This window comes from Leuciscus leuciscus, assembly GCF_965113295.1.
Source record: "Leuciscus leuciscus genome assembly, chromosome: 2".
In the NCBI taxonomy this organism is placed as follows: domain Eukaryota; kingdom Metazoa; phylum Chordata; class Actinopteri; order Cypriniformes; family Leuciscidae; genus Leuciscus; species Leuciscus leuciscus.
Window position 1 is genome coordinate 10,949,879 of NC_138726.1, and position 26,988 is coordinate 10,976,866.

The 26,988-nt window shown below is 38.6% G+C and overlaps 1 protein-coding gene across 4 annotated transcripts in view; it reads left to right on the forward strand.

The window, feature by feature from the left end:
* Window positions 1–26,988, forward strand: part of kcnip4a (potassium voltage-gated channel interacting protein 4a) — a 218,301-nt gene that overhangs the window by 57,051 nt on the left and 134,262 nt on the right. Inside the window, exon 1 of one of the 4 annotated variants that reach the window (XM_082161742.1) lies at window positions 12,871–13,656. The exons of the other annotated variants lie outside the window; for them this stretch is intronic. Within the exon in view, the coding sequence (XP_082017868.1) occupies window positions 13,569–13,656 (88 nt within the window). The 5' untranslated portion in view covers window positions 12,871–13,568. Of the gene's footprint in view, window positions 1–12,870; window positions 13,657–26,988 lie in introns of those variants that run through there. 4 annotated transcript variants of the gene reach the window in all.

The window sequence follows — 26,988 nt, forward strand, 5'->3', positions numbered from 1 at the left end:
AGCATTGTCTTGTTGAAAAATTTCATCTGATCATTCCTCTTCAGATAACAACTTTTCAGTTGTGGGAAGCAAGCCATTCTGCAATATATTCTCCTGTATTTCAAAGCGTTAAATGACTTTTCACAATGAAGTAGCTCACCAATAGCATCAGGCTAAAAAGGCTCCCCACTCAATGACAATCTTCCTCCATGTGCTAGAGATGCATTTATTATTATATTTCTCAGCAGAGTTTCGAAGACACCGCTCTGGAGCATCACCATGCAACTTGTTTTATTGTGATTCATCACTCCACACAAATCTGCTGAGCCAGTCTGAAACAAACTTTCCATATTCTGCCAAAAAACTGTCTTTGATGTTTTTCTGAGTTTGCTCACTGGCATATTCGCTAACCACTACATATACGTAAATACATATTTGCTTATCCTTATGAAAAAGTACACTTTAGCATACTTTTAAAAAGGGTAATTGTGGAAAATATGCTTTAAAAGAATACACTTCTATACATTTCTACATTTTTGGGATAGTTCACCCAAAAATGAAAATTGTCATAATTTTCTCACCCACAAGCTGTTCCAAACCGGTATGATTTCCTTTCTTCTGCTGAACACAAAAGAAGATATTTTAAAGAAGGTTGGTAATTAAACAGTTGCTGGTCCCCGTTGACATCCATAGTATTTTTTTTTTCCTACTATGGATGTCAATGGGGTCCATCAGACATTTGGTTACCGACTTTCTTCAAAATATCTTCTTTTGTGTTCAGGAGAAGAAAGTCATACAGGTTTGGAACAACTTGAGGGTGAGTAAATGATGACAGAATTTTCATTTTTGGGTGAACTATCCCTTTAAGTGAGAACTGAATGTAATATTTTTGGACACTTAATTGCAACTAAATGAAAATGTATAATAGTGCGTGCGTGCGTGCGTGCGTGCGTGCGTGCGTGCGTGCGTGTGTGTGTGTGTGTGTGTATACACAAATGTAATATTAAATAACTCACTGTTAAAATTATAATCAAGCACTTTATATGTGATTCAGTATGTTGGTCAACACATCCAAATAAGTGTACCAGATAAGTTATTGTTAAAGAACAACAAAAGATTATTAAAACATGATGTTTCTAATGTACTTTAAAGTTATCGTTTAGATTGACATTTCATAAGTGCACTTTTTTGTTTAGAAACAGTCATGAACGTGTACTGTCTTTTTATATCTTCTGCAAGTTTAGTCTTTCAAAACTACTTTTAAGGTTTGAAGGTAAAACACAAGTGCACATACAATTAAGCACACGTTTTCCACAAGGGTATGTTTGGAATAATTAAATCAAAAATCTTTAAATTAATCTGGCTATAGGTGATTTTAGAAAAATGAAAAGGAAAAATATCAGTGAGCAATTGGCATTGGTGGCAGTGTTTTGGCTAGAATGTGTGTCATGGCACCAGTCCTTTTTGAGATAGCATGTGTGTGTGTGTGCTTGTGTGAGCAGGTGCGTGCGGGAGGATGATTTCAAAGAGGTGCGGAAGCTAGTTCTCACACACGCCGGTAGCTGGCGAATACTCTTCATTCTCAGCAAGTCTATCACTCAAGCTGTGTGTGAGGCATGTCTGCAGCTCCTCAAAAGCTGCCTGGATTTGAATTGAAGGCAGATTGATCGTTTCAGAGGGTTGCGTAGCAGCTGCTAATTGGTAATGAGGAACATTTGCAGTTGCTTGCTTAGGTCTGGTCTGAATTAGACGGATACAGGCTAAAAATAAAGCTGAACTGAGACATTTTCGTAAAGCCTGTAGATTGCATACATTTTAAAGCTCCTCCTAATACCCTAAAATACACATTGTAATCTCTTATATTACATAGAATATACAGATTATATCTTGTCATGAATTATTGATTATAACTAGATAATACATCTTTTGAAGTAATTGGTGGTGGTTGCCTCATAATCATCAAATCATAATTTTGATTATTTATGAAGGTAATTTCACATGTCCTCTCAACAAATATCATAATTTGAGATTAATATTATTTTGAATGAATGTCAATAAAACAAACAATTAAAGACCATTTATGTCATGATTAATACTGAAGTTTAAGAGTTTGTTTAAATCCTTAACCTTAAGTATGAGTATTAGTATAAATTTGCCCTTGATTATGTTTTAATATTTAGATTTTTTTTAAATAATAATAATTTAAAACAAAATAAATAACCTTAAATAAGTATTGAATTAAAATTAAATTAAAATGTATAATAATGTTTTTAAAGATAACAGAACAGATTATAAATACTTTTTAATGCATTAATTAGTTCAAAACGCATCATATTAACAGGGTACGTATTGTTACTATTTTTTGTAATTATATCTAAAGAGAACTTGTGATTTTCCCCTTGTGAAAAAAATAAGTGCTTAAATGTAGTTAATTCTAGTGCATTTCAAAAACTAAAAGTATATATTTTTTAAACTACTTGCAGTTATATTAATGAAATATTACTTAAAGTCCCCCTGTGGTGAATATAAAGTTTTTAATGTTGTTTATATGTCTATGTAGTGTTTTCAATATTCTTTAAGACAAACTATGTGCAAATTCATAAGTCAGTATTTTCTCCTTAAAGCGGCGCTGTGCAGTTTTGGCAATTTCTCTATAGAGCTCCCCCTACAGCTTCAGAATAGATATTTGACAACACTGACTACGTTTACATGCAGCCAATAACCCGTTCAAAACCGGGATATTAGCAATAACCCGGTTGCGCACGGTCATGTAAACACCGGCAAAAACACGGATATGCTCATATCCCGGTTTTTAAAAACCCGGATATTATCCCTGGGGTACCCCTTTTCTAACCCGAATATTTGGTCATGTAAACGCGTATCGGCATATCCCCATCAAAAGGAACATTGATTTGTGTTCTGCGCATGTTCTATTCGCAAGGAATCTTGGTCTTTTGAGTAGAGACGGCGCATACAAAAACCCACGTGCAGTATACCGGAAGTAAACAAGAAGTAGAGGTAAACATGACGAGACGCAGCACAGCACCACACTTTTGGAGCGAGGAGGAAAGCGCAAACAAAGGCGATCGCTATCTGCCCCGCCCTATTCATTATCCGCGTGCTGCTGCTGCTGTTGTTGTTGTCTTTGGATACAGGAAGAAGAATCGGAAATGACGCACATTGCGTCTTAACGTTGTCCGTACGTCCAGACGCTAACCGTGCGTCGCCGTTTACATCGGGATATTGCCAATTGATTACAAATTCCATGTATACAGGAGTAACTCTCTCTACTCACGCATGTAAACGGGTTATTCTGAATGTTTCAGAAACCCAAATAGTGACCTTAACCCGACCATAACCCGATATTTGACAGCATGTAAACGTAGTTACTTCCGGTATACTGCACGCGGGTTTTTGTATGCGCCGTCTCTACTCAAAAGACCAAGATTCCTTGCGAATAGAACATGCGCAGAACACAAATCAATCACTACGTTTACATGCAGCCAATATCCGGGTTATGGTCGGGTTAGGGTCACTATTTGGGTTTCTGAAACATTCGGAATAATGCGTTTACATGCGTGAGCAGAGAGAGTTACTCCTGTATACATGGAATTTACAATATCCCGATGTAAACGGCGACGCACGGTTAGCGTCTGGACGTACGGACTTCCTTAAGACGCAATATGCGTCATTTCCGATTCTTTTTCCTGTATCCAAAGACAACAACAACAGCAGCAGCACGCGGATAATGAATAGTTCGGGGCAGATAGCGATCGCCTTTGTTTGCGCTTTCCTCCTCGCTCCAAAAGTCTGGTGCTGTGCTGCGTCTCGCCATGTTTACCTCTACTTCTTGTTTACTTCCGGTATACTGCACGCGGGTTTCTGTATGCGGCGTCTATACTCAAAAGACCAAGATTCCTTGCGAATAGAACATGCGCAGAACACAAATCAATGTCCCTTTTGATGGGGATATGCCGATACGCGTTTACATGACCAAATATTCGGGTTAGAAAGGGGGTACCCCAGGTATAATATCCGGGTTTTTAAAAACCGGGATATGAGCATATCCGGGTTTTTGCCGGTGTTTACATGGCCGTGCGCGACCGGGTTATTGCTAATATCCCGGTTTTGAACGGGTTATTGGCTGCATGTAAACGTAGTCACAGTTCCTTTTGATGGGGATATGCCGATACGCGTTTACATGACCAAATATTCGGGTTAGAAAAGGGGTACCCCAGGGATAATATCCGGGTTTTTAAAAACCGGGATATGAGTATATCCGGGTTTTTGCCGGTGTTTACATGGCCGTGCGCGACCGGGTTATTGCTAATATCCCGGTTTTGAACAGGTTATTGGCTGCATATAAACGTAGTCACTGTTGTTAAAACTTGTTGGCGACTCCCGCCGGCCCAAAGTTGCAAGGGTGGTTTTTCCGCCCACAGGCGCTAGAGGGAAGCGAGACGGCCACCATTCAACCCGAAAAAAGTCATATAACCATTCCAATGACTCCGAAGCTGTTCAGTTAAGGTAAATTAAGCTAAAAAGTTCCCCTTTAAAACTGCAGTGAATCAAGGACAGTCTCGAAATCGCTGGGGTTTCTGACATCACAAACTACCAATCAGGTCAACGTGTGATCGTCAACGAGTGGATCTCTGAGCTGGTGTGAGTGAGTGGAGGCAGAGCTAATTTGCATATTCATAGAACCGCGTAGAAATTAAATTAGAGTATGTAGAATTAATTATGAAATTACATGTAAAGAGTCCTATTTTAGTGAGTCAAAATGTAATACATTTTTAATTGCAATTAACATGCAATGTGTCCAGAAACATTATACGTAAGTGTGAAATTAATGTATATTCTTTTAAAGTCTACAGACCTCTAGCCTAAAGTCTAAAGTCTTCTACAGACCTATCTCTCTCCTACCATTCATTGCGAAGACACTTGAAAGAGCTGTCTTCAACCAACTAACATCCTTCTTGTCTCTAAACAACCAGCTGGATGTCAACCAATCTGGCTTCAAGAAAGGACATTCAACTGAGACTGCATTACTGTCAGTCACAGAAGCCCTACGGATCGCAAAAGCTGCTTCCAAATCTTCAGTCCTCATTCTCCTGGATCTGTCTGCTGCCTTCGACACGGTGAATCATCAGATCCTTCTGTCCACCCTCTCATCACTGGGCATCACAGGAACTTCACTCCACTGGTTTGAGTCCTATCTCACAGGTAGGTCCTTCAAGGTCGCATGGAGAGGCGAGGTATCCAGAGCACATCAGCTGACCACAGGGGTTCCCCAGGGTTCAGTTCTTGGTCCCCTCCTCTTCTCCATCTACACCACATCACTGGGACACATCATACAGGCACACGGTTTTTCCTACCACTGCTATGCTGATGACACACAGCTCTTCCTCTCCTTTCAACCAGATGATCCCACAGTAGCTGCACGGGTCTCAAGCTGTCTGGCGGACATCTCCACATGGATGAAGGAACACCACCTGCAGCTCAACCTGGCAAAGACTGAGCTTCTCGTCCTCCCTGCCAATCCGTCTCTACAGCACGACTTCACCATCCAGCTAGAGTCATCATTAATCACCCCATCAAGATCGGTCAGAAATCTTGGAGTAACGTTTGATGACCAGCTGACCTTCACAGATCACATTTCAAAGACAGCTCGATCATGCAGGTTTGCACTGCACAACATCAGGAAGATCAGGCCTTTCCTAACTGAGCATGCAACACAACTTATCGTCCAGGCCCTGGTCATCTCTAGGCTTGACTACTGCAATGCCCTTCTGGCTGGACTCCCAGCATGTGCGACCAAACCCCTACAGATGATCCAGAATGCTGCAGCTCGTCTTGTCTTCAACGAGCCCAAGAGGGCCCACGTCACTCCTCTGTTCATCTCTCTGCACTGGCTACCTCTAGCTGCTCGCATCAAGTTCAAGGCTCTGACGCTTGCTTACAGAACTATCACAGGCTCAGCTCCCTCCTACTTTCACTCACTCCTACGAGTCTACATCCCTACCAGACACCTACGATCGGTCAACGAGCGACGTCTCGTGGTTCCATCACAGAAAGCCACAAAATCACTTTCCAGAACATTCTCATTTACAGTTCCATGCTGGTGGAACGCTCTCCCCACCCTCATCCGGAATGCAGAATCCCTGACAACATTCAAAAAACAGCTGAAAACCAATCTCTTCCGTGAGCACTTAACCTTATAAAAAAAAAAAAAAAAAAAAAAAAAAAAAAAAAAAAAAAAAAAAAAAAAAAAAAAAAAAAAAAAAAAAAAAAAAAAAAAAAAAAAAATCCTTTCCCTTTGAAACATCACTTATCAGGCTTATGCTACTCTGAATAATACCAGAACTTCGTATTTTGAGCACTTCCTGCGTTGTTGTTGCTTTTGCCTCTTTATGATGACTCGCTGAACTTAGTCCTAATTTGTAAGTCGCTTTGGATAAGGGCGTCTGCTAAATGATTAAATGTAAATGTAAAGTATATTATTTTCATAAAAAGGACTCTTTTTAAAAGTGCTGAATCTACAGTAGTACATGCAAATCTAATGAAGCTGCTTCATTGACCTTTCAAAGCACCTAGTAATGCTTGCTAGTAAAATGCCACATGTCTCCTTAGATTTAAAACATGAAGAAATTAATTCGAGTTCATGAATTATTGCTATGCTATTCATAAGGTCATATCAAACGTGTAGCTGTGAAGCAGCATTATGAACCGTGCACTGCAGTGACAGTGTGCACACATTGTAGCATAATCTGTATGGAAAATCTGTTCTCTTCGCATTCACCCACATTTTTCTCTCTTGTCACAACAACCCAGAGCTCCTTTCAGAACAACACGCCTCTTTGCGGAAACGGCGTTCCTATTTGAGAGCGCCAGGGACAGAGAGGGGTCTAAATCTTCTGCGAGTCACTTGTGGAAAAAAGCTTTTGGTTCTTCCTGAAATAGGCCTGCCTGAACCAGGAATGACCAATGGGAATCAACTATTCTTTCATATACAAAACAAGCCGTTTCATCTGCCATCTAAATGGCTTGCCTCTACCTAGAGCTGCTATAATGAACCGCAGATTCCACTGGAATGTTAATGAAAGTATTTTACACATAAAAAGATCTTTTTTTTTTTTTTTCACAGTAAAAGATCATGGATCAGAAATGAGGCTTTGATGGATAGATGATTGATAATTGCTCCTTAGGCCTTCTTCAGTGTGTGATATCTCCACCTACTATGTATACAATTAATTATTTGTTGACATCACAAAAAATTAACATGCCGGTTTAATTAATGCTAAATATTAAATATGCTTGAAATCACCAAAATCATCAACTTACTATAAACTTACAATTAAGTATCATCAATCAACCACGTACAATATAGACTTTCTAGATATGTTAGTCCCCCAGTCTATCATTTTATCCCTTAAAACTCACCTTTGATCACCAAAATTACTTTACTTTACTTTACTTGAAAAAATTCTTTATGCCTTAAAAACACTAGACATAAAAGCTTGATTTTTACCACAGGGGGACTTTAATCACACCCACCGACAAACTGCATTTTAGGACATAATTCTACACCAAACTCAACAATAGAGATTCCAACAATCAAAAAATCTAAACATTTAACAAACACAATTACATTGTCATTATCAACACAAGTAATTTCCTCCATGTGTAAAATAAAATAGTGCAAATCATTTTCAAATTTCAAAGAATTTCTGATTTAATTAAAAAATTTACACACAAAAACAAGACCATATACGAGACGAGATGGCGTGGTGTAAACGACCTTGTTGAACTGCAGTTTAAACAACATCTCACATCATTCATGTGGGTAAATCTCACAAAACCTGTTAAGAACATGACCAAACCATGAACAAAATTTACCCGCAAATCAAAAGAAAAGAATATAAATTGATATTTTGCTTAAATAAAAAAGCCTGTTTGTGGAAAATAGAAGAATTAGTTTACCCCAAATGTTCTTTCACTTTAACTGATATTTTACTTGCCCTCATTGTACGACAACAATATGTATCTGTCAAGCTCCAAAAAGGACAAAAATACGCACTATTTCCATATCTCTGCCAGGGTTGGTGGCTGTAGAAATCACACGGCGCAGGAGAATTCAACAAGAGTATTCTTTAATAACATATACTCAGGAACACTTTATTAATAAATGAAATAAACACAAGTGATGTTATCCCTGATACGGAGGCTTCGAAGCTTGCGTCGAGAACGTCAGGAACTTCCCCCCCAGAGCTCCGTATTGAGGCTTGCGTTGTTTCAGTGAAATGACGTCACCAGTGACCTTGGAAACCTCGGTTGAGTGCAGTGCTTCGGGAAGGGGTTACACAAGCACTTCCACTTCTCTCTCTCCAGTTCACCTTAATCACTTTCACCTTCTTTTATAATTTCCGTACAAGAAAAACAAAAGCACTGCCCAGTTACAAAATAATGAAACAACACTGAGCATAAATTCTTCAAATAACTATTTATTTATTTATGTATACATGTTTATGTGTGTATATGTTAATGTACATGAACCATGTAACACACATTTTGACACACTCCTGACAATTTTTTGTAGCTGGGTCCTTTCGAAGCTAAAAAAGGCTTCAAAGCTTCATGAAGCGTCATCTCGTCACCACTAATAAACACGCAGGAGATTGTAGAAGTAATCACAGGAAAACACAAACATAAACGCAAACAAGACCGAATCCAGAACTGAGGAAACTCAAGGCTTAAAGGCACAATATGTAAGTTTTGCCACTAAAGGTCGCTTATTCAAAACAATGGCGTAGGTTGATGACTCTGTGAATGAGCGTGGAATCATGGGAGTTGTCGTCTTGACTCTTCACCTCCACAGCCAATGGAAAGGAATCCGGTGGACTCGGGCAGAAATCATGTATTCATGTAAATCGAAAGTATCCACGCCAAGGATGCCCTTGAGAGAGAATGCTAATGAGAGAGACCTGCGTGAAACACCGGTCTCTGAGCTTTTATTATGCTTGTGCTGCAGTCGCCTAGCTTGGTTAAAACCAGACCATTCTCAGTAGTAACTGAGTTATGGTCTGGCAAAGCTTCATTAATAACTCATTTCCAAAGGGGCGTCACCAACGGATGTCGCTCAAATGCCTCTGGGCGCAAGTGGGCCTCAATGGGCTTGAATGAGACCTAAAACCAATCAAAGCGATCGTCATCGTGTAAAGCCATATGCTGCGTCCCAATTCGCCTAAGTTTCACTACGCCATAAAAGTATGTACTCTTTTTGTGAAGAAAAGGTATTTACTTTTGAATGTGTAGCAAAAAAGTAAGCAAGCTTTGGGACATACTACTTCGTCATCTTTATCGGACAGATCTGTTGCGTGCGTCCCGTCACGTAAACTGCCCTGTCAATCATCTTGTCACAGTTAAAATCCTCTATTAAATCTAATTTCATTTCCTACCGTTTCGGAGAGAAATGTAGTAGCACGTTTCATCTGCCAGTGGGTCTTTCATGGAGACTGTCCTCATGTGTTTGCAATTTTAATATAATAATGCATTTAAAAGTTGCTGCGCTTCACCAACGGACGTCGCTCAAATGCCTCTGGGCACAATTGGATAGACCTAAAATCAATCAGAGCGATCGTCATCGTGTAAAGCCCGCCTCAACGTTTCTGATTGGTGCCGCGATTTCGAGGGATTAGAAATGGGCTTGAATGAGCTCTTTGCCAGACTACTTGCAGAGCAAATCTAAATTTGCCGGAAGTTGTCTGGGTTTTCCCAGGCTAGCAGTCGCCCGCTTCCGCTCTTTTTGTTGCGTATGTGGGGTAACGCAGCTCTGTTTTACATGGTTAAAACAATCATACTAAATACATTTGAGTGTGTTGAAAGTTGTTATAACGTTACTCTGTGCGTTCGCTAGGTGGCTGGTATGAGAGACAAAATAGTGTTGTCTCTGAGGCATGGTAAAAAAATCAAGAAAACAAGTGATTCAAACAATAAGACTAGCCGTGTTGTGCTGTATATCAATGATTCGTTTTCTGTTGATGATAAATGTATATCCAAACAGTTGCTCCCCTGTCTAATAAAATATACTGTATTAAAGCGTCTTTGGTGTTTCCATGATTTCTACGGAAATCAAGGGTAGCGTGGATATGACGTCATTGACAGACGACACAAAAACGGTCCATAACGCTGGTTAAAATAGCTGATTTCTCTGGATTTAAACATTGTTGGAAATGTTTGGGATAATGTAAGTACACAGCTCAACAAAATATATAACTTTGTGCTAGTGGTTTTTGGATATTATAATGTAAAAATCTTGCATATTGTGCCTTTAAACACATGGGGAGTGTAATCGAGGATAAAATGGAACAGGTGTGGGAACTGATTAACAAGCAGGGAAACTCACTAGAGAACAGAACAGGCAAACAGGAACAACACAGTGAAAATGAAAGTGCGGGGCCGTTTACACAACACAGTTTGTAACGGAAAACTTTATGCATTTTGGCTGTTTATTTACACAACAGCTGCCTTTTGGGGGTCTAAAAACGTGAGATTTTGATAACGTGTCTGAAGTTTTAAAAAATGATACCGTTATTGTCTCTGTGTAAGCTACAAACGTGAATTTGTGAAAATGATGACGTCATGCGCATGCGTCTATGGGCACATAGTGTTTCTTTACAAAGTCACATGGCCAACTACTGGCCTGGCAGCATAATACAACGATTTTAATCGTTTAATCGAGTGGGGATCATTTTGACAACATTGTACAAAAGAAAAACATTTCCAATTTTAATACATTGTTATCAGGTAAACGTAACCTAAAACTAAACATTATCATTAGGCCTACATTCTTTAAATGGCGACTTTTGGTTTTGTGCATCACTAATCACAATTTTTTTTATATATATATAATTACAGAAGAGCATGTAGTGGTGCATTTTTATGGCGCTTTTAAAGGAGTTTTTTTGTTTTAGTTTTTTTGGTTCTTGCTGGTGCTTGACAACCCGTTTACTATTAATTATTGTATGCATAACATTTCTTCTAAAGTGTATATTTTTTTCATTCGAAAAAAAAAAGAAAACAACATAAATGGGTTTATGACATGGGTGAGTGAATTATTACAATTAACATATTTTGAATGACCTTTTTTGTTTATATTTTAGTTTTAGTGATTATATTAAGTGCTTACCTATGCTTTTTTGAATATTTCTTTTTAGCTTTAAATTAGACATGCCATAATACAATAAAAGCTCATTCCCATTACAGATTATTTATGTTTTAAACTATATACTGTTAATACATTGCTGCAATATTTGTTGTACTGTCTTTCATGTATGCAGCTTTAAACAACCGCGCAGCCATCTTTAGAATTTTTTCTTTGAAATTCCATTTTTACGGAAGCCCTGTATATTTCTATGGCATAGCTGTCGAAGAGTAATTAGCCAGTGAAGTGGACTTACTCATTGTAGAGTTAACGAAAGTTATCATGAGCATTGTAATGTTTGAAGCGGATGTCATAACAAATGCCAATTGACCGGGAAGTCTTTAAGTGAAAGTGACACGTGACGGCCAAGTATGGTAACCCATACTTGGAATTTGACCTCTGCATTTAACCCATCCAAGTTAATGCACACACATTAGGAGCAGAGTAGTGAGTAGTTAACACACACACACTGCAAACGTGGATACACACACCCAGAGCAGCGGGCAGCCTTTGTGTGGCGCCCGGGGAGCAATTAGGGGTTAGGTGCCTTGCTCAAGGGCACCTCAGTCATTTCCCACCGCAACCTTTGGGTTACCAGTTCAACTCCCTAACCACTAGGCCATGACTGCCCCGTAAAGGGATACTTCACAGTTTTTTCATATTAAACTATGTTATTCCCTTAACTAAGACGAGTTGATACATACCTCTCTCGTCTCAGTGCTTGCACTCAATCGCTCTAGGATAACTGTAGCGTATGGCGGAATAGCACTTGGGAGCACTTCGACTCGTCGCAGTAAAAAGTCACGCCTGAAAAATCCCCTCTCCCTCTCCCTTCTGTCATTAGAACCAACGTGACTTTTACTGCGCCGAGTCGAAGTGCTCCCAAGTGCTATTCTGCCATACGTTATAGTTATCCTTTTTACCCGCTTATAAAAGCGCCACGTTTTATTTTGTGTCACCATACTTGGTCGTGTAACCACTCGTGTAACTGTATTTAAATAGGGATAACGTGGAGGTGTTTGGTCGCTTCTAACTTCATCTCTGTTTGGTCTCTAATGAATGAACTGGGCTAAGCTAAGTGCTATCAAAGTGTCGCCGCGCGCCAGAGCGATTGAGTGCACGCACTGAGACGAGAGAGGTATGTATCAACTTGTCTTAGTTAAGGGAATAACATAGTTTAATATGAAAAAACGGTGAAGTATCCCTTTAAAATGATCGGCTCATTCAAATATCCGTAAGATCTTCCCTTCATGCTGTGGAAATGCAAACCAGAAGACCGAACACGACGAGCACAGCTTTGAAAAGAGGCTATAACAACCCTTTTTTTTTACTTTTATTTTGGAGTAAAATGTTACCTAGAGCTGTTTTCATGGTCCCAGTCTTTTGATGTGGCTTTGAGTACCTCGGGCTGTGAGTCATCAGGACTGACCTTATGAACTCCACCTTTATTTCTACCATCTGAACACCTGCCGTTCGAAAATGTCAAGGTGTTTCCCATCAGTCTTAACCCCTCTCTCTCTCTCTCTCTCTCTCTCTCTCTCTCTCTCTCTCTCTCTCTCTCTCTCTCTCTCTCTCTCTCTCTCTCTGTGCGTTTCTTTATATTGCCTTCAGTCTGTCTGTTGCTTTGCGTCACGTTGCTTTTCACACCTCAGTCCCTTTGTCTTTCTGTCCAGATCTCTTTTCACTTGCTTTCTTGCACCTTCACTTTTATCTTCCTTCCCCATATCTCCGTCCCATTCACTTTCTCTCAGGCAAGAGCAGGCTGTCTCTGTAGTCTCTCTTATCTTTAACCTCGCCGTCCCTCCCTTTCTCCATTTCTTCCACTTTTAAAAAAAATCTTTCACCCTCAATACCGTGACACTCAAGAGATGCCTCACCCAGAGCGTCTCTGAGGTGTTGTAGCATTGTAACTGGCAACACGACAGTTCCATAATCGCCTGTCAATGCTGATTCCTTCTCTTTTTTCACCTCTCCTGCCCCTCCTCCTCATCGCTCTCTCTCTCGTGCTTTCGCTCCGAGGCCACGCTGGCACCGCCTTCCCAGAAACGGTCGTGGAGGTTGAAACAGCCACAGATGGTGCTGAGACACACAAGCAGCCACTCTACTACAAATGTGTGTGTGTGTGTGACAGAAAGAGTGTGAACGGCTAAAGAGAGGAGACCGCTTAGAAGGGAGCGCTCAGCACCTCTGGGACACACGAGCGCTCCAGAGGAAATATTTATGACCCAACGGCAGTAAGTGACCCCCCTCGCGCAGCTCCGCATGAGCCGACTCTCACAGACGCACGAGCTGAGCAGGTTCGGGCAGGAGCGCAGCCACGGGGAGGAAGTTTTCCTCTGTCTACAAACCTTTTGAGGATTAAACAGCGGGAAGAGAGAGAAACCTCAGCATGAGCAGCTGCAGGAAAAGATGCAAGAGGGAGATTCTGAAGTTTGCTCAGTACCTCTTCAGACTTATTACTGGCACACTCAATGCAGGTAAAATTGGCAATTTCCTCCTCCTCCAAAGTTCTTTATCTTGTTAAAACCAGGTTTGTTCTTTGTTGGATTTGCAATGGCGTATAAAATACATTATATACAGGTATTGATGTAGAAGTTGAGGCAGTGCAGCTCAAACAACCTGCAGGCATCTCTTAACCGGGTTTTGACCTTTGATAATCTCTATCTATCTTCTCCTTCCTAATCACCTTAATCATGTCAATTAATCCCAGTCTACTGGCAATTAGGAGGAGGCAAACAAATTTTCCCCATCATTTGGCAAATATAAATTGATGTGTCAGCTGTTTCAAGGAGAGATGGGCTCTTCTTCGTGGATTGCAGCAAATTTAGTCATGTTGTCCTTGAGTATCCTGCTGTAGTTTTCCCACTGTGTCTTCAAATAATGTCAAATTGTGTGGAGATAATTTGGGCCGTGAGCCATATTTCTGAAATGAATAGGCTTGTTGCAGGAAATCAGCAATGCATCAAAACAAATGCATGTAGTGAGTATGCTGACCTTGTTGAACGGTTTATTTTGTCAAGATATGTTTTTGCATTCTTTCATTATTTATTTATATATATATTGTGAAAAAACAATTTAATTTAAAATATTTTGAAGAAATAACCTTAAGGACACGTTATTACAAAATGTTTGTTACAGAGAGAATGAATGGTCTAATAGTTGTTCTCTTTGCACTTATGTTAATTTGCCACCTCAGGATGAGGAAGTTTTGTTCTAGCTAATCCAAGCAAGAAGTCATGGGATTTATCTGATTTGACAAGTTTATTTATTTACTCTTTCCCTTTCTTTATTTCACGTTTATTGATTATCGTGTATCTGGTTGTGTTTGTGAGGAATATCCTGTGCATCTCTGCGGCATGTGAACGTGTGTCTGAATGTGTGGGTGCGTTTGACAACAAAGACCACGGATGGCAAAGCTTGGCATGCATTGCTTTGCTGGTCTTATTTTTTATGAATACGATGCATTAGAATGTGTTGTGTACATAATTTGTGACCCTTTTGAAAGATAAAGAGACCTGCAGTGAAGACTTGACTACTTCTGGCGGACTGGTTTAAGTAGATTTCTGTAGGCGGGACTGATGTAGTGTTTGATCATAATTACTGACCGCGAAAGAAAAACTTTCCCTCATTAAATCTTGTTGATTAGGGTCATGTGTTGATAGAAGGCATGTCTTCTGTGTTTGTGACAAGCTGTCCTTTTTTAAGTTATTACTTACTTTTTTTGAGCATACATTATATAAGTCAAGCAGTTCATTTAGATCAATAATCTGAAAAATCTGTGTGTTCCTGTAAAATGGTATATACTATTCTCTTTGCATTCTCTTTTCAATGATATAGACTATTTCCTATAAAGATATAGCCTAGGCTATTTACTAAGCAGAAATACTTAAAGGGATAGTTCACCCTAAAATGAAAATTAAGTCATCATTTACTCACCCTGGTGTTGTTTTAATGCCGTTTTGCCTTCTTTTCTTTTCGGACCACAAAAGGAGATTTTTTTTTTATTTTATTTTTATTTTTAAAGGGCACCTATTATGCCCCTTTTTACAAGATGTAATATTGGTCTTGAGTGTCCCCAGAATGCATTTGTGAAGTTTCAGCACAAAATACCCCACAGTTAATTTATTATAACCATTTGAAAATGTCATTTTTGGGGCCTGTTTTAAAAAGAGCTGTTTTGGAGTGTACCACCTTAAATGTTAATGATCTGCATATCCCCGCCCTGCTGCTGGACCCAGATGATGAAGAGACACGAATGAGAATGGACTAAACGTCTCGGAATGGTTATTTGATACATTTATGTACTTACAAAGTTTTAATCGCGTCCCCTTTGCAATTATGGATGTGCAACACACACACACACACACACACACACGAACTGAGATAACGTTCGCACAATTTTTTGAAACTACACACACACACAAATACTGTGATAACGTTTGCTAAGTACAAACGATTTATTTATTTTTTTCTTAAGGGGAGGGAGACAGACGTTTATATAGCCTACTGTCTATGGAGATAGAGCAGACCTTAATTTATTTACATTTGTAATTGCTGCAAAAATGATAGCCTACGTGACATCAAACTGTCTGACGTTGTTTGTTGAGACATCTATGACGACGACAATAAATAGCTTTAGACGCATTTGTTGTTGAACTGACTGACATCGATTGAAATGACTATTTGCTCAAAAATCATAAAATACACTTACTTCTGGAGGTGACGTTGAATCGCGAACTGTAGGCAATGATCCACACTTGATTAACTTTGACCCTCGTTCACTAAACAGTCAGTCAGAAAATGAAGGAAGTTTAAGTGGCGCCGTTTCTTCATAAATAAAATCCATCCGCTGCGTTTTCAGTGGCTCTGATGTCAGTGAAGACTACTATGTCCATTCTTACATCCCACAACAGAACACCTAAGTTACACTTCTTATGAGACATTACACACCGGCTGTCGTTGAAACAATGGAGGATGCAGATCACCGAGGGCGGGGTCTATGCCAAAACCAGACTGTCAATCAAACCGCGTCGGTGGGGCTTAGCGCATTTCTACGTCACAGTGAGGGAAATCTAGAACAGGGCGTTCTGAGACAGTGCTTGTGATTTATTGAGATAGTAAAAAAACTACTGGGTGGATTTTTATCATTCTAGGGTGGTTTTGCTCACACACTGCCAACACACATTTATGTTCAAACACCATGTAAAAGTGAATTTTGCATAATAGGTGCCCTTTAAATGTCCCGCTCACACTTGTCCATATAATGGCAGTGAATAGCGACCAGCATCACACTTTTTTTTAAAAGACGCAAAAGTATCAGGGAATGATCCCATGCAACATATGTCATATTTTCTAAGTGTTCTGGGGGTATAGGATAGGGTAAGGCTGATCGATATGGCCAAAAATATTATCACAATATTTTTTTCCATATCATACAATGTCAATATTTATCACGATATTACTTTACCTACCATTAATGGGGAAGGAAATGCTCTCAACATACAGTACTGTGCAAACATCTTAGGCACGCTAGTATTTCCGCCCCAAAGAAATGCTTTTAATCCAGTTATATATTTTGCTGTAGTGTTTCAGTAGGAAATATCAGTTTACATTTCCAAACATTAATTTTGCCTTTAATTGTAATAATCCAGTGAGATTTCTGTATGCACAAGGAGTCTGACAACAGCCGGTATGATCCACACGGAGATCTGATCTCACCATTATTGAGTCCGTCTGAGATTACATGAAGAAACAGAATAATCTGAAACAGACTAAATCCAGAAGAACTGCGGCAACGTCTCCAAGGCTCTTGAAGAAACCTTCCTGCATTTGTGATTTTATAGGGATCTTGATATGATATTGTTTTTCACCAAGCCCAAAAGCAAACCAACATTTAATGTATTATTTACATTTAATGTAACATCTTCCTTGGCCGTTGGTCATTGGCACGGATATGCGAAGATAACGCCAAGTGGAATACAATCCATGAACTTTCTTCTCTGAGGTGAATATATCAGTTGTGTTTGTCGTAACAAGAAGTCATCCTATTCTCATTTTTATCAACTGTCATTCTGACTGTAATTAGACAGAGTTCCGGTCCAGAGATATTTAACTTGGTGAAGAAAGTACAAGGACACTTTTTGGGGATTTCTAGGCATTATATTTCATGTTGTATTTTATGTTGATTTCTCACAAAGAACTATTGCCAAGGTCAGGATTTTTGTTCAATTTAGTTTTTCACCAAACCCTATCATATACCCTCAGAACACTTAGAATATATGACACGTTACATGCGATCATTCTGATACTTTTGCAGATTTTTTAAAAAGCTTGATGCTGGGTGCCATTCACTACCATTATATGGACGAGTGTGAGCAGGACTTTTTTTTTTTTCTTCTTTTATTATTCTCCTTTTGTGGTCTAAAAAAAAAGAAAGAAGGGCATACAGCATTAGAAAAACACAAAGGTAAGTAAATGATGACTCAAAAAAAGACATTAAGGTTTCAGAGCAAATATCTTGAATTAAGTTAATGCTTCTTTCTCCTTTGGCAAATCATTTTTCTTGTTTTAAGAATAAAGCTCAATAAATTTATGCTCATAAAAAATAAAATAAAATAAAAAGTATGATCAGTTCACTCAGAAATTCCTTCTGCCAGTATTTTTGCTCATTCAATCTCACATTCAATCTGTTCCATCATTATGAACAGTATTATATCATATTTGTCTGGTGTTTGCACACTCTTCCACTGCGTAAATAGCTATAGATATACTGCTCTCTTTATTAATGCTTAACATTTGCCAAATAGTGATTTAATTGGATTAAGGGTCAAAAGCATGAAAAATTAATTAATCCAGATGTCAGCTGTTTTGTGATAATTACCAGGATATATCAAACGTGCTGGAAAGGATGTGTTCTTGGAATGAGCCCAATGTCAGATATTATGCTGAGTCACAGAAAATGACTTTTAATATTGATCGTCTGACAGACTGACAGCTTTTCTGACTCTAAGTTGCTGGAAACGTCTTTCTGCCTTCACTTGAAATCCTTGTTACGGTGCTGTATTGATTCGGCTGACACAGTCAGACAATCTGTCCAAACATGGTTGTAGAATAGTGTTCTTGTTTATTTTAGTCTTTCTTTTCTCTGTTTACACTTAAAATAATAAATAATAAAAAAGTTTAAAAATACAGATTTCGAACAGGTATAAATTTGGTCACAATATGATATAATTGAGAAGTTATTATGTCACAGGAAATTTGAATATGACCATTAGCAAAGGAAATGATTATGGTTGAATGCCAAAAACTGATTATCTTGTACTTTTCTAAGGAGCCATTTATAATTTCAATATATTCATGCTTGTATTTCAACCACCCTTGTGAAGGCAAACACTATATCTTTATCTTGGAAAGCAATGCACAGACACTGAATGTCAATATCTGTTGCTCAAGTGATCAGGATTGATCGATGACCTGAAAGAATCGGTCCATTCTAAAGTCTGACCTGAGCCTGATTCTAATTGGATCTGACGTAGAATACAGCCGAGGGACACTGGAAATCTGTGTCCTTGGAGATATCGTCTTATTCTGCAATTCTTAGTCAGTTATTGTGTATATGGTATTATTTATTATTGGGGTGGGACAAAGGTCTTTCTTCTTTTTTATAATGACGTGCTATAAAACTCCTGATGTACTTACAAACTTTCCAATGCCTCGTTTTATGAGTACAGAGCCTATTTGTACTACTGTAGAAGTTTGGTACCATTCTGGGCATTATTAGTGGGGTAATTTACGAGATACATCATAGGATCCATTAGCGCCTGCACTAAGCCATTCGGTTGATATCTCTAAATAAGCTCTAACTTTAATAATGTTCAACCAAGGGAAAAAAGGCTTCTGGGGGGGGTGTTTGGCTCGAGGTCATGGTGCAAAGGAGCCTAGGTTGATTTTACTCCGAACCATCCCTTTAATATGTGAAGTGAGCTATGCTATCTTTGTTTCTGAATGTGCATTCACCTTGCAAAGCAAAGATATCATCAGACAACTGTGTTTGACTAGTTGGGCTCTAGTAATTCACATGTCTCAGTATTTGTGACTCAAAGATCCAGTGAACTGGAAAATGTATAGTTGCTTTTTTTTTCTTTTCTTTTTTTGCGTGTAGTGTCTTTAAAAATGTCTTCTCCTTTCTTTATAGTCCATTGTCTTGATTAAAGATCATAAAGAAAATGAAATCCTTGTTTTATCTCACCAGCAGTATAACACCTCTTGCTATTTCATTGCTGTAAATGACTTTGAACAACCTATTACATTTTGTACCGTAATGTTCAAATGTCCCACAGAAAGGACAGTGCGAGCTGCATATTTCTTGAGGCTTTTGGACCCTGAAGACTGTGAATTGAAAGGCTGATTTTCAAGCTACATGGAGCCCAGAGGGCTGTGTCCATCTATTTGTCACATTGTGGCCTCGCTCTTACCGCCTAAATGCTTGAAATCTCTCTCTTGTGAACAAATGACATTTGCCTTTTTGTTTCCCCCCAGTTTATTGCTTTCTGCTGTCACACGCGTCCACCGCTGCAATATATCATCCATTTTTAGGGGAACCGGTTGAAATACTTGGCACAGGATCTGGAACAACGTCTGCTTTTTGTCTTTGAGGGAAAAGAGACAAAAATGGCCTTCATATTTCTAATCTTGCCTGAGAGCATCTGGAGAACTTTCTCTTCTGCTTTATCACGTTTTATTTCTCACGCAAACCTCTCAGGTGCACATAGACATTTTTAGCATGCAGCAAAGTAGATGGTTATAGATTTCAAGTGATTTGATTAGGTTTGTCAATGCAATTTGCGGAGGTCTCACAAGGCCAAAATCCTTCAACTCGTTGACATTAAGCTCTCTCTTTGAGTATGAGAGAGGATCAGATGCTCTTACCGGTCATAATTCGCAATTAAACAGTTTCTAGCTTCCATTTCTTTTTGTCTGTTTACTTGCAAAACTGTGCGTCTTCGCGTAAGGAAACGGTATCGTACTGCGTGAAGGCTGAGCCTGTAGTCATGTCCGTCTTGTGTGTTTATTTAGACAATCTCTGCGACATGAGTCGTGTAGGTTTCGTCTCTTTGGTTTCTCGACAGCTATTACCAGGTCATGTTCCAGCCTTCCTCTGAGATGCCGTTCCAGGAGCCCACATAATCCTTGACCAAACACTGAATATTTAATCCAAGATGTCAGCTCATTGTGGCTTAATATGCCCTATCACTTCAGTTTGATAGACAGACTCGCAGCTGAGCTGCTATTAAACAGCCTTGTATGTGTTGTCAGAAATAGCTTAGCTTGGATAGTGGTGCAGTACTTACTAGTTATTAGTATAGGTTTGTGATCTGAGCATGCATTTCCATAAAAAAAAAAGTGGGAAATAATTCATCCCAAATGATAATCCTCTCATTTACTCGCCTTCAAGCGTGCGTCTCAGAACACTGACTGTTTCTATAGCAGCCGGAGCTTCTAACGGCGCCTGCAGTGATGCGATGACTTTACCAATCACCAATTGGCTTTTTTATTTAGAGGGCAGGGCTTATTCCACCATATAGAAGGTATGTGCGTTACATCACCGTCGGCCGTAGTGACTGCGGATACGCCCACTAAGTGGCAAAAAGACTGAGTGGCAGCATTGGTTTTCAGCGTGAATGCCGCGAAAAACACACAAAACACATCTAAAACGGGAAAGAGCTTTGCGATTGACTGTACAACTAGATTTGACAAGAAATCGGAGGTATATTTTTACAGACTGCCGAAAGCTACAGCACAGAGAAGCAAATGGATCGCTGCAATTCATAGAAACAACTGGACTAAAGACAGCAAAATGTGGATTTGCAGTTATCATTTTGTGTCAATATGCTGAATTTAGGGGTAAAATCATATACCTATATATTGTATTGTTATATATTGTATTGACAACTCAACTCATCAATTAAATATTTACCATCGTATATTCTGCATAATTGGACGTTTTTAAATGAACACTGACAAAAACGATACAAGTTTTAAGGCTGGACAATATGACGATATAAATAACGTTGATATAAGTGATCACATGGACCTATATTGCATTTATATAAAGCGTTCACAGGCTTTGCTTTATGTATTTCCCTGGCGTCGAAATCAGGCACATGTAAATGTTAGGAAACACGATTCCTGGTTGCATGTCAATATTCATGGATCTCTGGATCTTTTGGTAAATTGTAAGAAACACTATATCGAGTCCAACCTTTAGTTTAAACTGATAATTGTTTGTTTTACTCGCATTTTCGCAGTTTCCCCTATTAAACGCAGCAGCTCTTTTGCCTCTCAGTCTGGCTGAGGGGGGCGTATTTGGTACACTTTCTCTCATTCATAGTAAAATTAGTGCACCGTATTTCTATTTATAATGTATTTGGTACAAGTAAGCACACTCTTTTTCACAACGGCAGGGCTGGCAAGAAAAACTTAACATTACAACAGGAAGACCCTAAACGTGCATGAAAATTTCCCAAAATATTTTGAATGATGTTGTGGTCCAAACAACATTGGACCCCACTGACTTTCATTGTATAGAGTGAGGGAAAAAAAACACTTACATTTTTATCAGAATATCTTTTTATGTACCACAGAAGTAAGACAGTCATACAGGTTTGGAACGACATGGAGGTGAGTAAATGATGACAGAATTTCCACTTTTACAGAACTATCCCTTAAAGAGTGTATCTAAAGATATATTTGATTTGATTTTTACATTTAAAGTGAACACATGAAAATAACACACCTGTATGACTAATTATATATTGAATATATCCGCTAGGTTCTGTTCTCTGAAGGTTTTATTTATTGTCTGTGGTTAGCTGGCAATCACTTGTCAAATTGTCTGTCATCACTGAAACCACACAACACACTTCAATGAAACATTAATCGTGTCTTTGCTTTTAAACTCAGCAGACACTTTAAATGAACCTCAGGCTCTAAATTCCAGCCGCTCGATATCTGTCTCCCAGACAATGTAGAGGAAGTAGGGCAGCTTCTCCATATCATATTCTCATAACACCCTTTCTCACTTCCACAATATAGAAAATAATCTTCCTCGATCAATGGCTCACAAACATTGTTCCACAATGCTTGGAGAAAGAAGCTGGATGAAAACCAAATGCAATCTCATTGGTATAATTCATTTATTCAGAGACTCTTCGACTTTCCTGCTGTCTTCTGTCTGCATTGGGGAAAAGTCGTTGTTGTTGTTGTTGTTGTTTTTTACTTTCTACTCCTGACAATTTTATTTAGACCTGAAGAGTATAGAGTCACTGGTGGTTTCGCAGGTCATCATGGCAATTATAAAGGAGTGTGTCTTACTGCCATTGTGAAGAGACTTCTCTTCTGGCACCACGACATCGATTCTTTGTCCTAAAGAAATGTGGGTTAATTATAAGATATACATGTTGCTGAAGATGGCCTGTACTGAAGAAAGAATTGTTTTTGTTTTTTTATATATTTTAGTAAACTAGACTTAAAGGTTTAGTTCACACAAAAATGAAAATTGTCATTAATTATTCATTATTGATTTCGTTCATCTTCGGAACACAAATGAAGATCTTTTTTAAGGAAATCTGAGAGCTTTCTGTCCTTTCATTGGCAGCTACGCAACTACCACTTTCAAGCCCCAGAAAGGTAGCGAAGATATCATTGAAGAAATCCATGTGACTCCAGGTGTTTAACCTCAATATTATATATAATAATATTATTTTATCAACATTTTTCTCAACAAGGCATCATAATTAACCCGTCTAGAATTTTTTTTGCTGATTTAAGCTGGCCTCAGTTGATTTAAGTTGGCTTGCTTAAAACCAGTAAACAGACCATTTTGGTTTGGCTGGTTTGAGCATTTTTTTTAATCATGGAAGTTGTCTTTGTGTCTGTAGTGTGCATTCTGTACTATATAAAGCCTCCATAGGCAGCTCACAAGGTTTTAGATTCAAGCAATAAAATAGGCTGTTTCTTTTATTTTTTTGTATAATTTGTCTCAATGTGCTGTGTGATCTCTGCATCCCCTACTACTGCTGTACACTTCTATGCAATTACTGATTATAATCGCCCAGCTGCAAGCCGACAATCCCATCACATGCCTTTTTTTCATACAGCATCGCTGCTTGTATACTCCCACATGAACTTTTAATGAGTTCAGTTACGTTTTGCCTAGTTTGAGTAAGAGCCTATGGCCTCCAGCTTGTGTCTCATTAGTATCACACTCTAAATGGCATCAGTCACTAGTGATGTGAGCACTAGCACACTGACCTTAACCTGTGGCCCTTGTGCCGGAGTTCACTGACCTTTGAATCCAGAGCCACAGGAGATGAGTCTGAAAACAAGCACGTGTTGTACTTTTGTTGTTCTTATATGTCTGACTGCATAACACTGTCTTTAAATGTTTTTAATCTTTAAGTTTCAAAACTTAAAATTCGGTCATGTTGTTCCAAAGATTGATTGATTGATTTGATTGATTGATTGATTGATTGATTGATTGATTGATTGATTGATTGATTGATTGATTGATTGATTGATTGATTGATTGATTGATTGATTGACCGACCTTTTTGAGTATGTGGTCACTTACGTTGTATGTAAAGTTATTCTTTAAATATGTCTACTTTTGTGTTCTATTTCAAAAATGTACATTTTCAAAGTGTGGAGAACTGTATTTGAAAAGGGTAAGAAAAGATTTCTTGGCCATCCAGAGCCCATTTTAATTTCATTTGCATGTGTAACCCACATTGCGGTTTCAAAATAGATATTAAACGTAACCTAATTAAACGCTGCATAATTAATAGGATATACAGTGAATAATTAGAGGATGATGTTGTCAGCCTTGGATTACTTTAAACCATCTCATGAGTCTTGTTATGTACAGTACTTTCCTGTATGGTATTTGAGGTTATGAACACTATGAAAGATACAATTAAATAACTTCTTAACTCTTGTTACATCTTCTACATGCTTAAAATGTTACATTTTCAAAATCATTTTCAAACAGGCATAGCAATATCTGAGTATTACACCCCGGGTCTGGGTGTATAGAGAGAACGCTCTAAAGGGCAGTGGTAGTGGAATCCCAAAAAACAAATCACTCCGGTCGATAATCATACAGAGAACTAAGCAGAGAGAACTGTAATATTAGAATAACAAGTAGGTAGTGGAATAAGGAGCAGGTCATTCAGTGTTAACAAAGGCCAAAGTAACAAACCAAATGAATACAAAAAAAAAGTGATAAATTAAATAACCTAATCAAATATCAAAATAAAATACAAGTGGTTTACTTAACTCCCGATCAAAAACAAAGCACAAACAAGTTCACCAAAATAAAGAGGCAGGAGACCCCTGTGCTCCAAGATCTTTTAACATATTTGTAACATAATTGAACATAATCCACTTGTGTAACAATCAGAACAACTTTCATTGGGACCACACAGGTTTGATTATCGGGATCAAGGAGCTCTCAACTCGATGAGAAATGAGCTCTCTGTCGAGTGCCAGCGGCGTCTTTATAAAGACCATACCTCGGCTGAACAGCCAATGATGGTTGTAAACCCCATCATTGGACAACCGTGCAACAACACAAATACAAGTAAGGCAGGTCTTAATAATACTTCTGTTTCTTACACAGAATGTGATCTTGTTAAATGTGTATGAAGAAGATATGTTTCCATTTTGTTGTTGGTAGCAGCTTTCAGTGGTGTTGCTTGCCATATCCTCAAGGTTATATCTCAGCCAAATAACATTAAGAATGAATGGTACATGCTCTTAGGCTTATCTCAGAAATTCTTGCCGTCTTGGCCACAATGCAATCATCTGAGCCTTTCCCCAGACCTTTGGGAGCCCAGAGCTTTATTGTTTCTCTGCCATTTGATTCAGACTGCAGCTTCCAGTCAGCCCATTTCAGCCGCTTCCATTCCAGCCCCTACAGTTACTGTAATCAGTTTTCTCATTTGCACTAATGTTTGTAAATGAAAATCCCTTCAGTCCACAGAATGGAGAGGGTATTTTTAGAAGCACCCATGCTTTCTGGTCTTCATATGAATCCTTACATTGAATAGATTAACCACTTTTAGCGCCCATTTGTGCAGAAATTGTTCTGTGATGGTGGATTCAGGAGACTAAACCGAAAGAAAAAACTCTTAACCTTTACCCAGCGCTTAATGGCTTTCTGAACGCCAAGGCCACTGGTCTGTCAGCAATGGAGGTGGTGTGTTCAGTCAGCTCATAAATTGAGTGCACTTTATATGTCTGTGCGCACTTGGTCCTTTTCATTTATTTCAATCATTTTATTACTCATCCATAAGACTTGTGTCATTTGTCACATCTGCCCGCCGCATACATTGGAAAATGGTTTGCGACAATCTCTTTAAGGTCATCCGATTTCTGTTTCTGTTTCTTGTTCCTGTAATTGCCCTTTCCATCCAGCTCTCAGGGCGGGGGCGGGACAACCTGTTACTCACATGAGATCGACCAAAAGCAACCCAGAACCATCCAATCAATTCCCCATGGACAAGTCCCACCCTCATTTTTTCTTTAACTCTGTATGTTACACTCTTAAAATCACTGGGCTCTAATTAGGGATCTTTAGGCACCTCACAATCCGATCTGATTCACAAAACACACGTGTGCATTTGAAAGAAACCATCTGTCAGTAAGTCAGTTTCATGTATTGAATATATAGGCCTAATACATTCTAAATGGCATAAACGATGTCTTTGTAAAGCATTTGGAAGGTAAAACTACTTTTCAAACTTTATGGAAGATTATTTTATGGAAGGTTCAAGGGTGTGTGTATGTGTGTGTGTGTGTGTGTGTGTTTCAGGTATACAACCCCAGGTATACAAATGTCCCCACAAAGATGGCAATATCCTAAATCCTGGTCCTCATGGGGTTATTTTTGGTCCCCATGATGAAGAAAACAGCTTATGAATCATACCTAAGTGATGTTTTTTATTTTAACTATGCAGAAAGTTTTCTGTGATGGGAAGGTTTAGGAGTAGGGTTACTGTTGAGGATAGAATATACATGTCTATAGAAAGTCTCCATAAAACTGTGTGTGTGCTGTTTCTAGAGCACACATAGTTCAATCTTGCATCTGTGGTTAAAAACTAAACTCAGAATCAATTATGAAATTCTCATAATCATTGAAGAGAGAATCACAATGCATAAAAAAAAATTTTCTCCCATCCCTTCAGTGCTGAATATCTATAGCAGATATTATAAACTATAATTATTGCACATGTCTTTTGCTGCCTGCTTCATCAATAGAACTGTGTTCTAAAGAGTTTTTTTTTTAAAGAAAGTATTATTCATATTTCAGTTTCTATTGTACTTTCATTTCACTTTCATCTATTTTCAAAGGTATCCTCTGTCTCTTCTCAGGGTGAACACAGGCTTCCATGAATACATTTTCAAGCCGTGTCAAACGCAATTTAATGCAGAAAGGATTTTACACTAGATTTGGGTTAGTCAGTGCTGTTTAATGTTAATGCCTCTTTATTTTGCCCTCTTTTTTTGTTTCTTTCTTTTCTCTGTGCTAACTTTTTTTGTTAAAAATAATCATCAATCCTTCCAAAATGTGTTTTTGTCTTACCCTGGTTCGCTATGGTAAGCCTGTTATAATTCTTTATATGTTAGACCTGTCGGGATGTTTTGTAGGGAAATTGTGTACATGTGTCACTTGGCCGTGCATGTCTCGTCATATCCGTAAATAGTGTATATGGTGGGGGAGTGGCATAGTTGTCACAATGAGTGAGAAA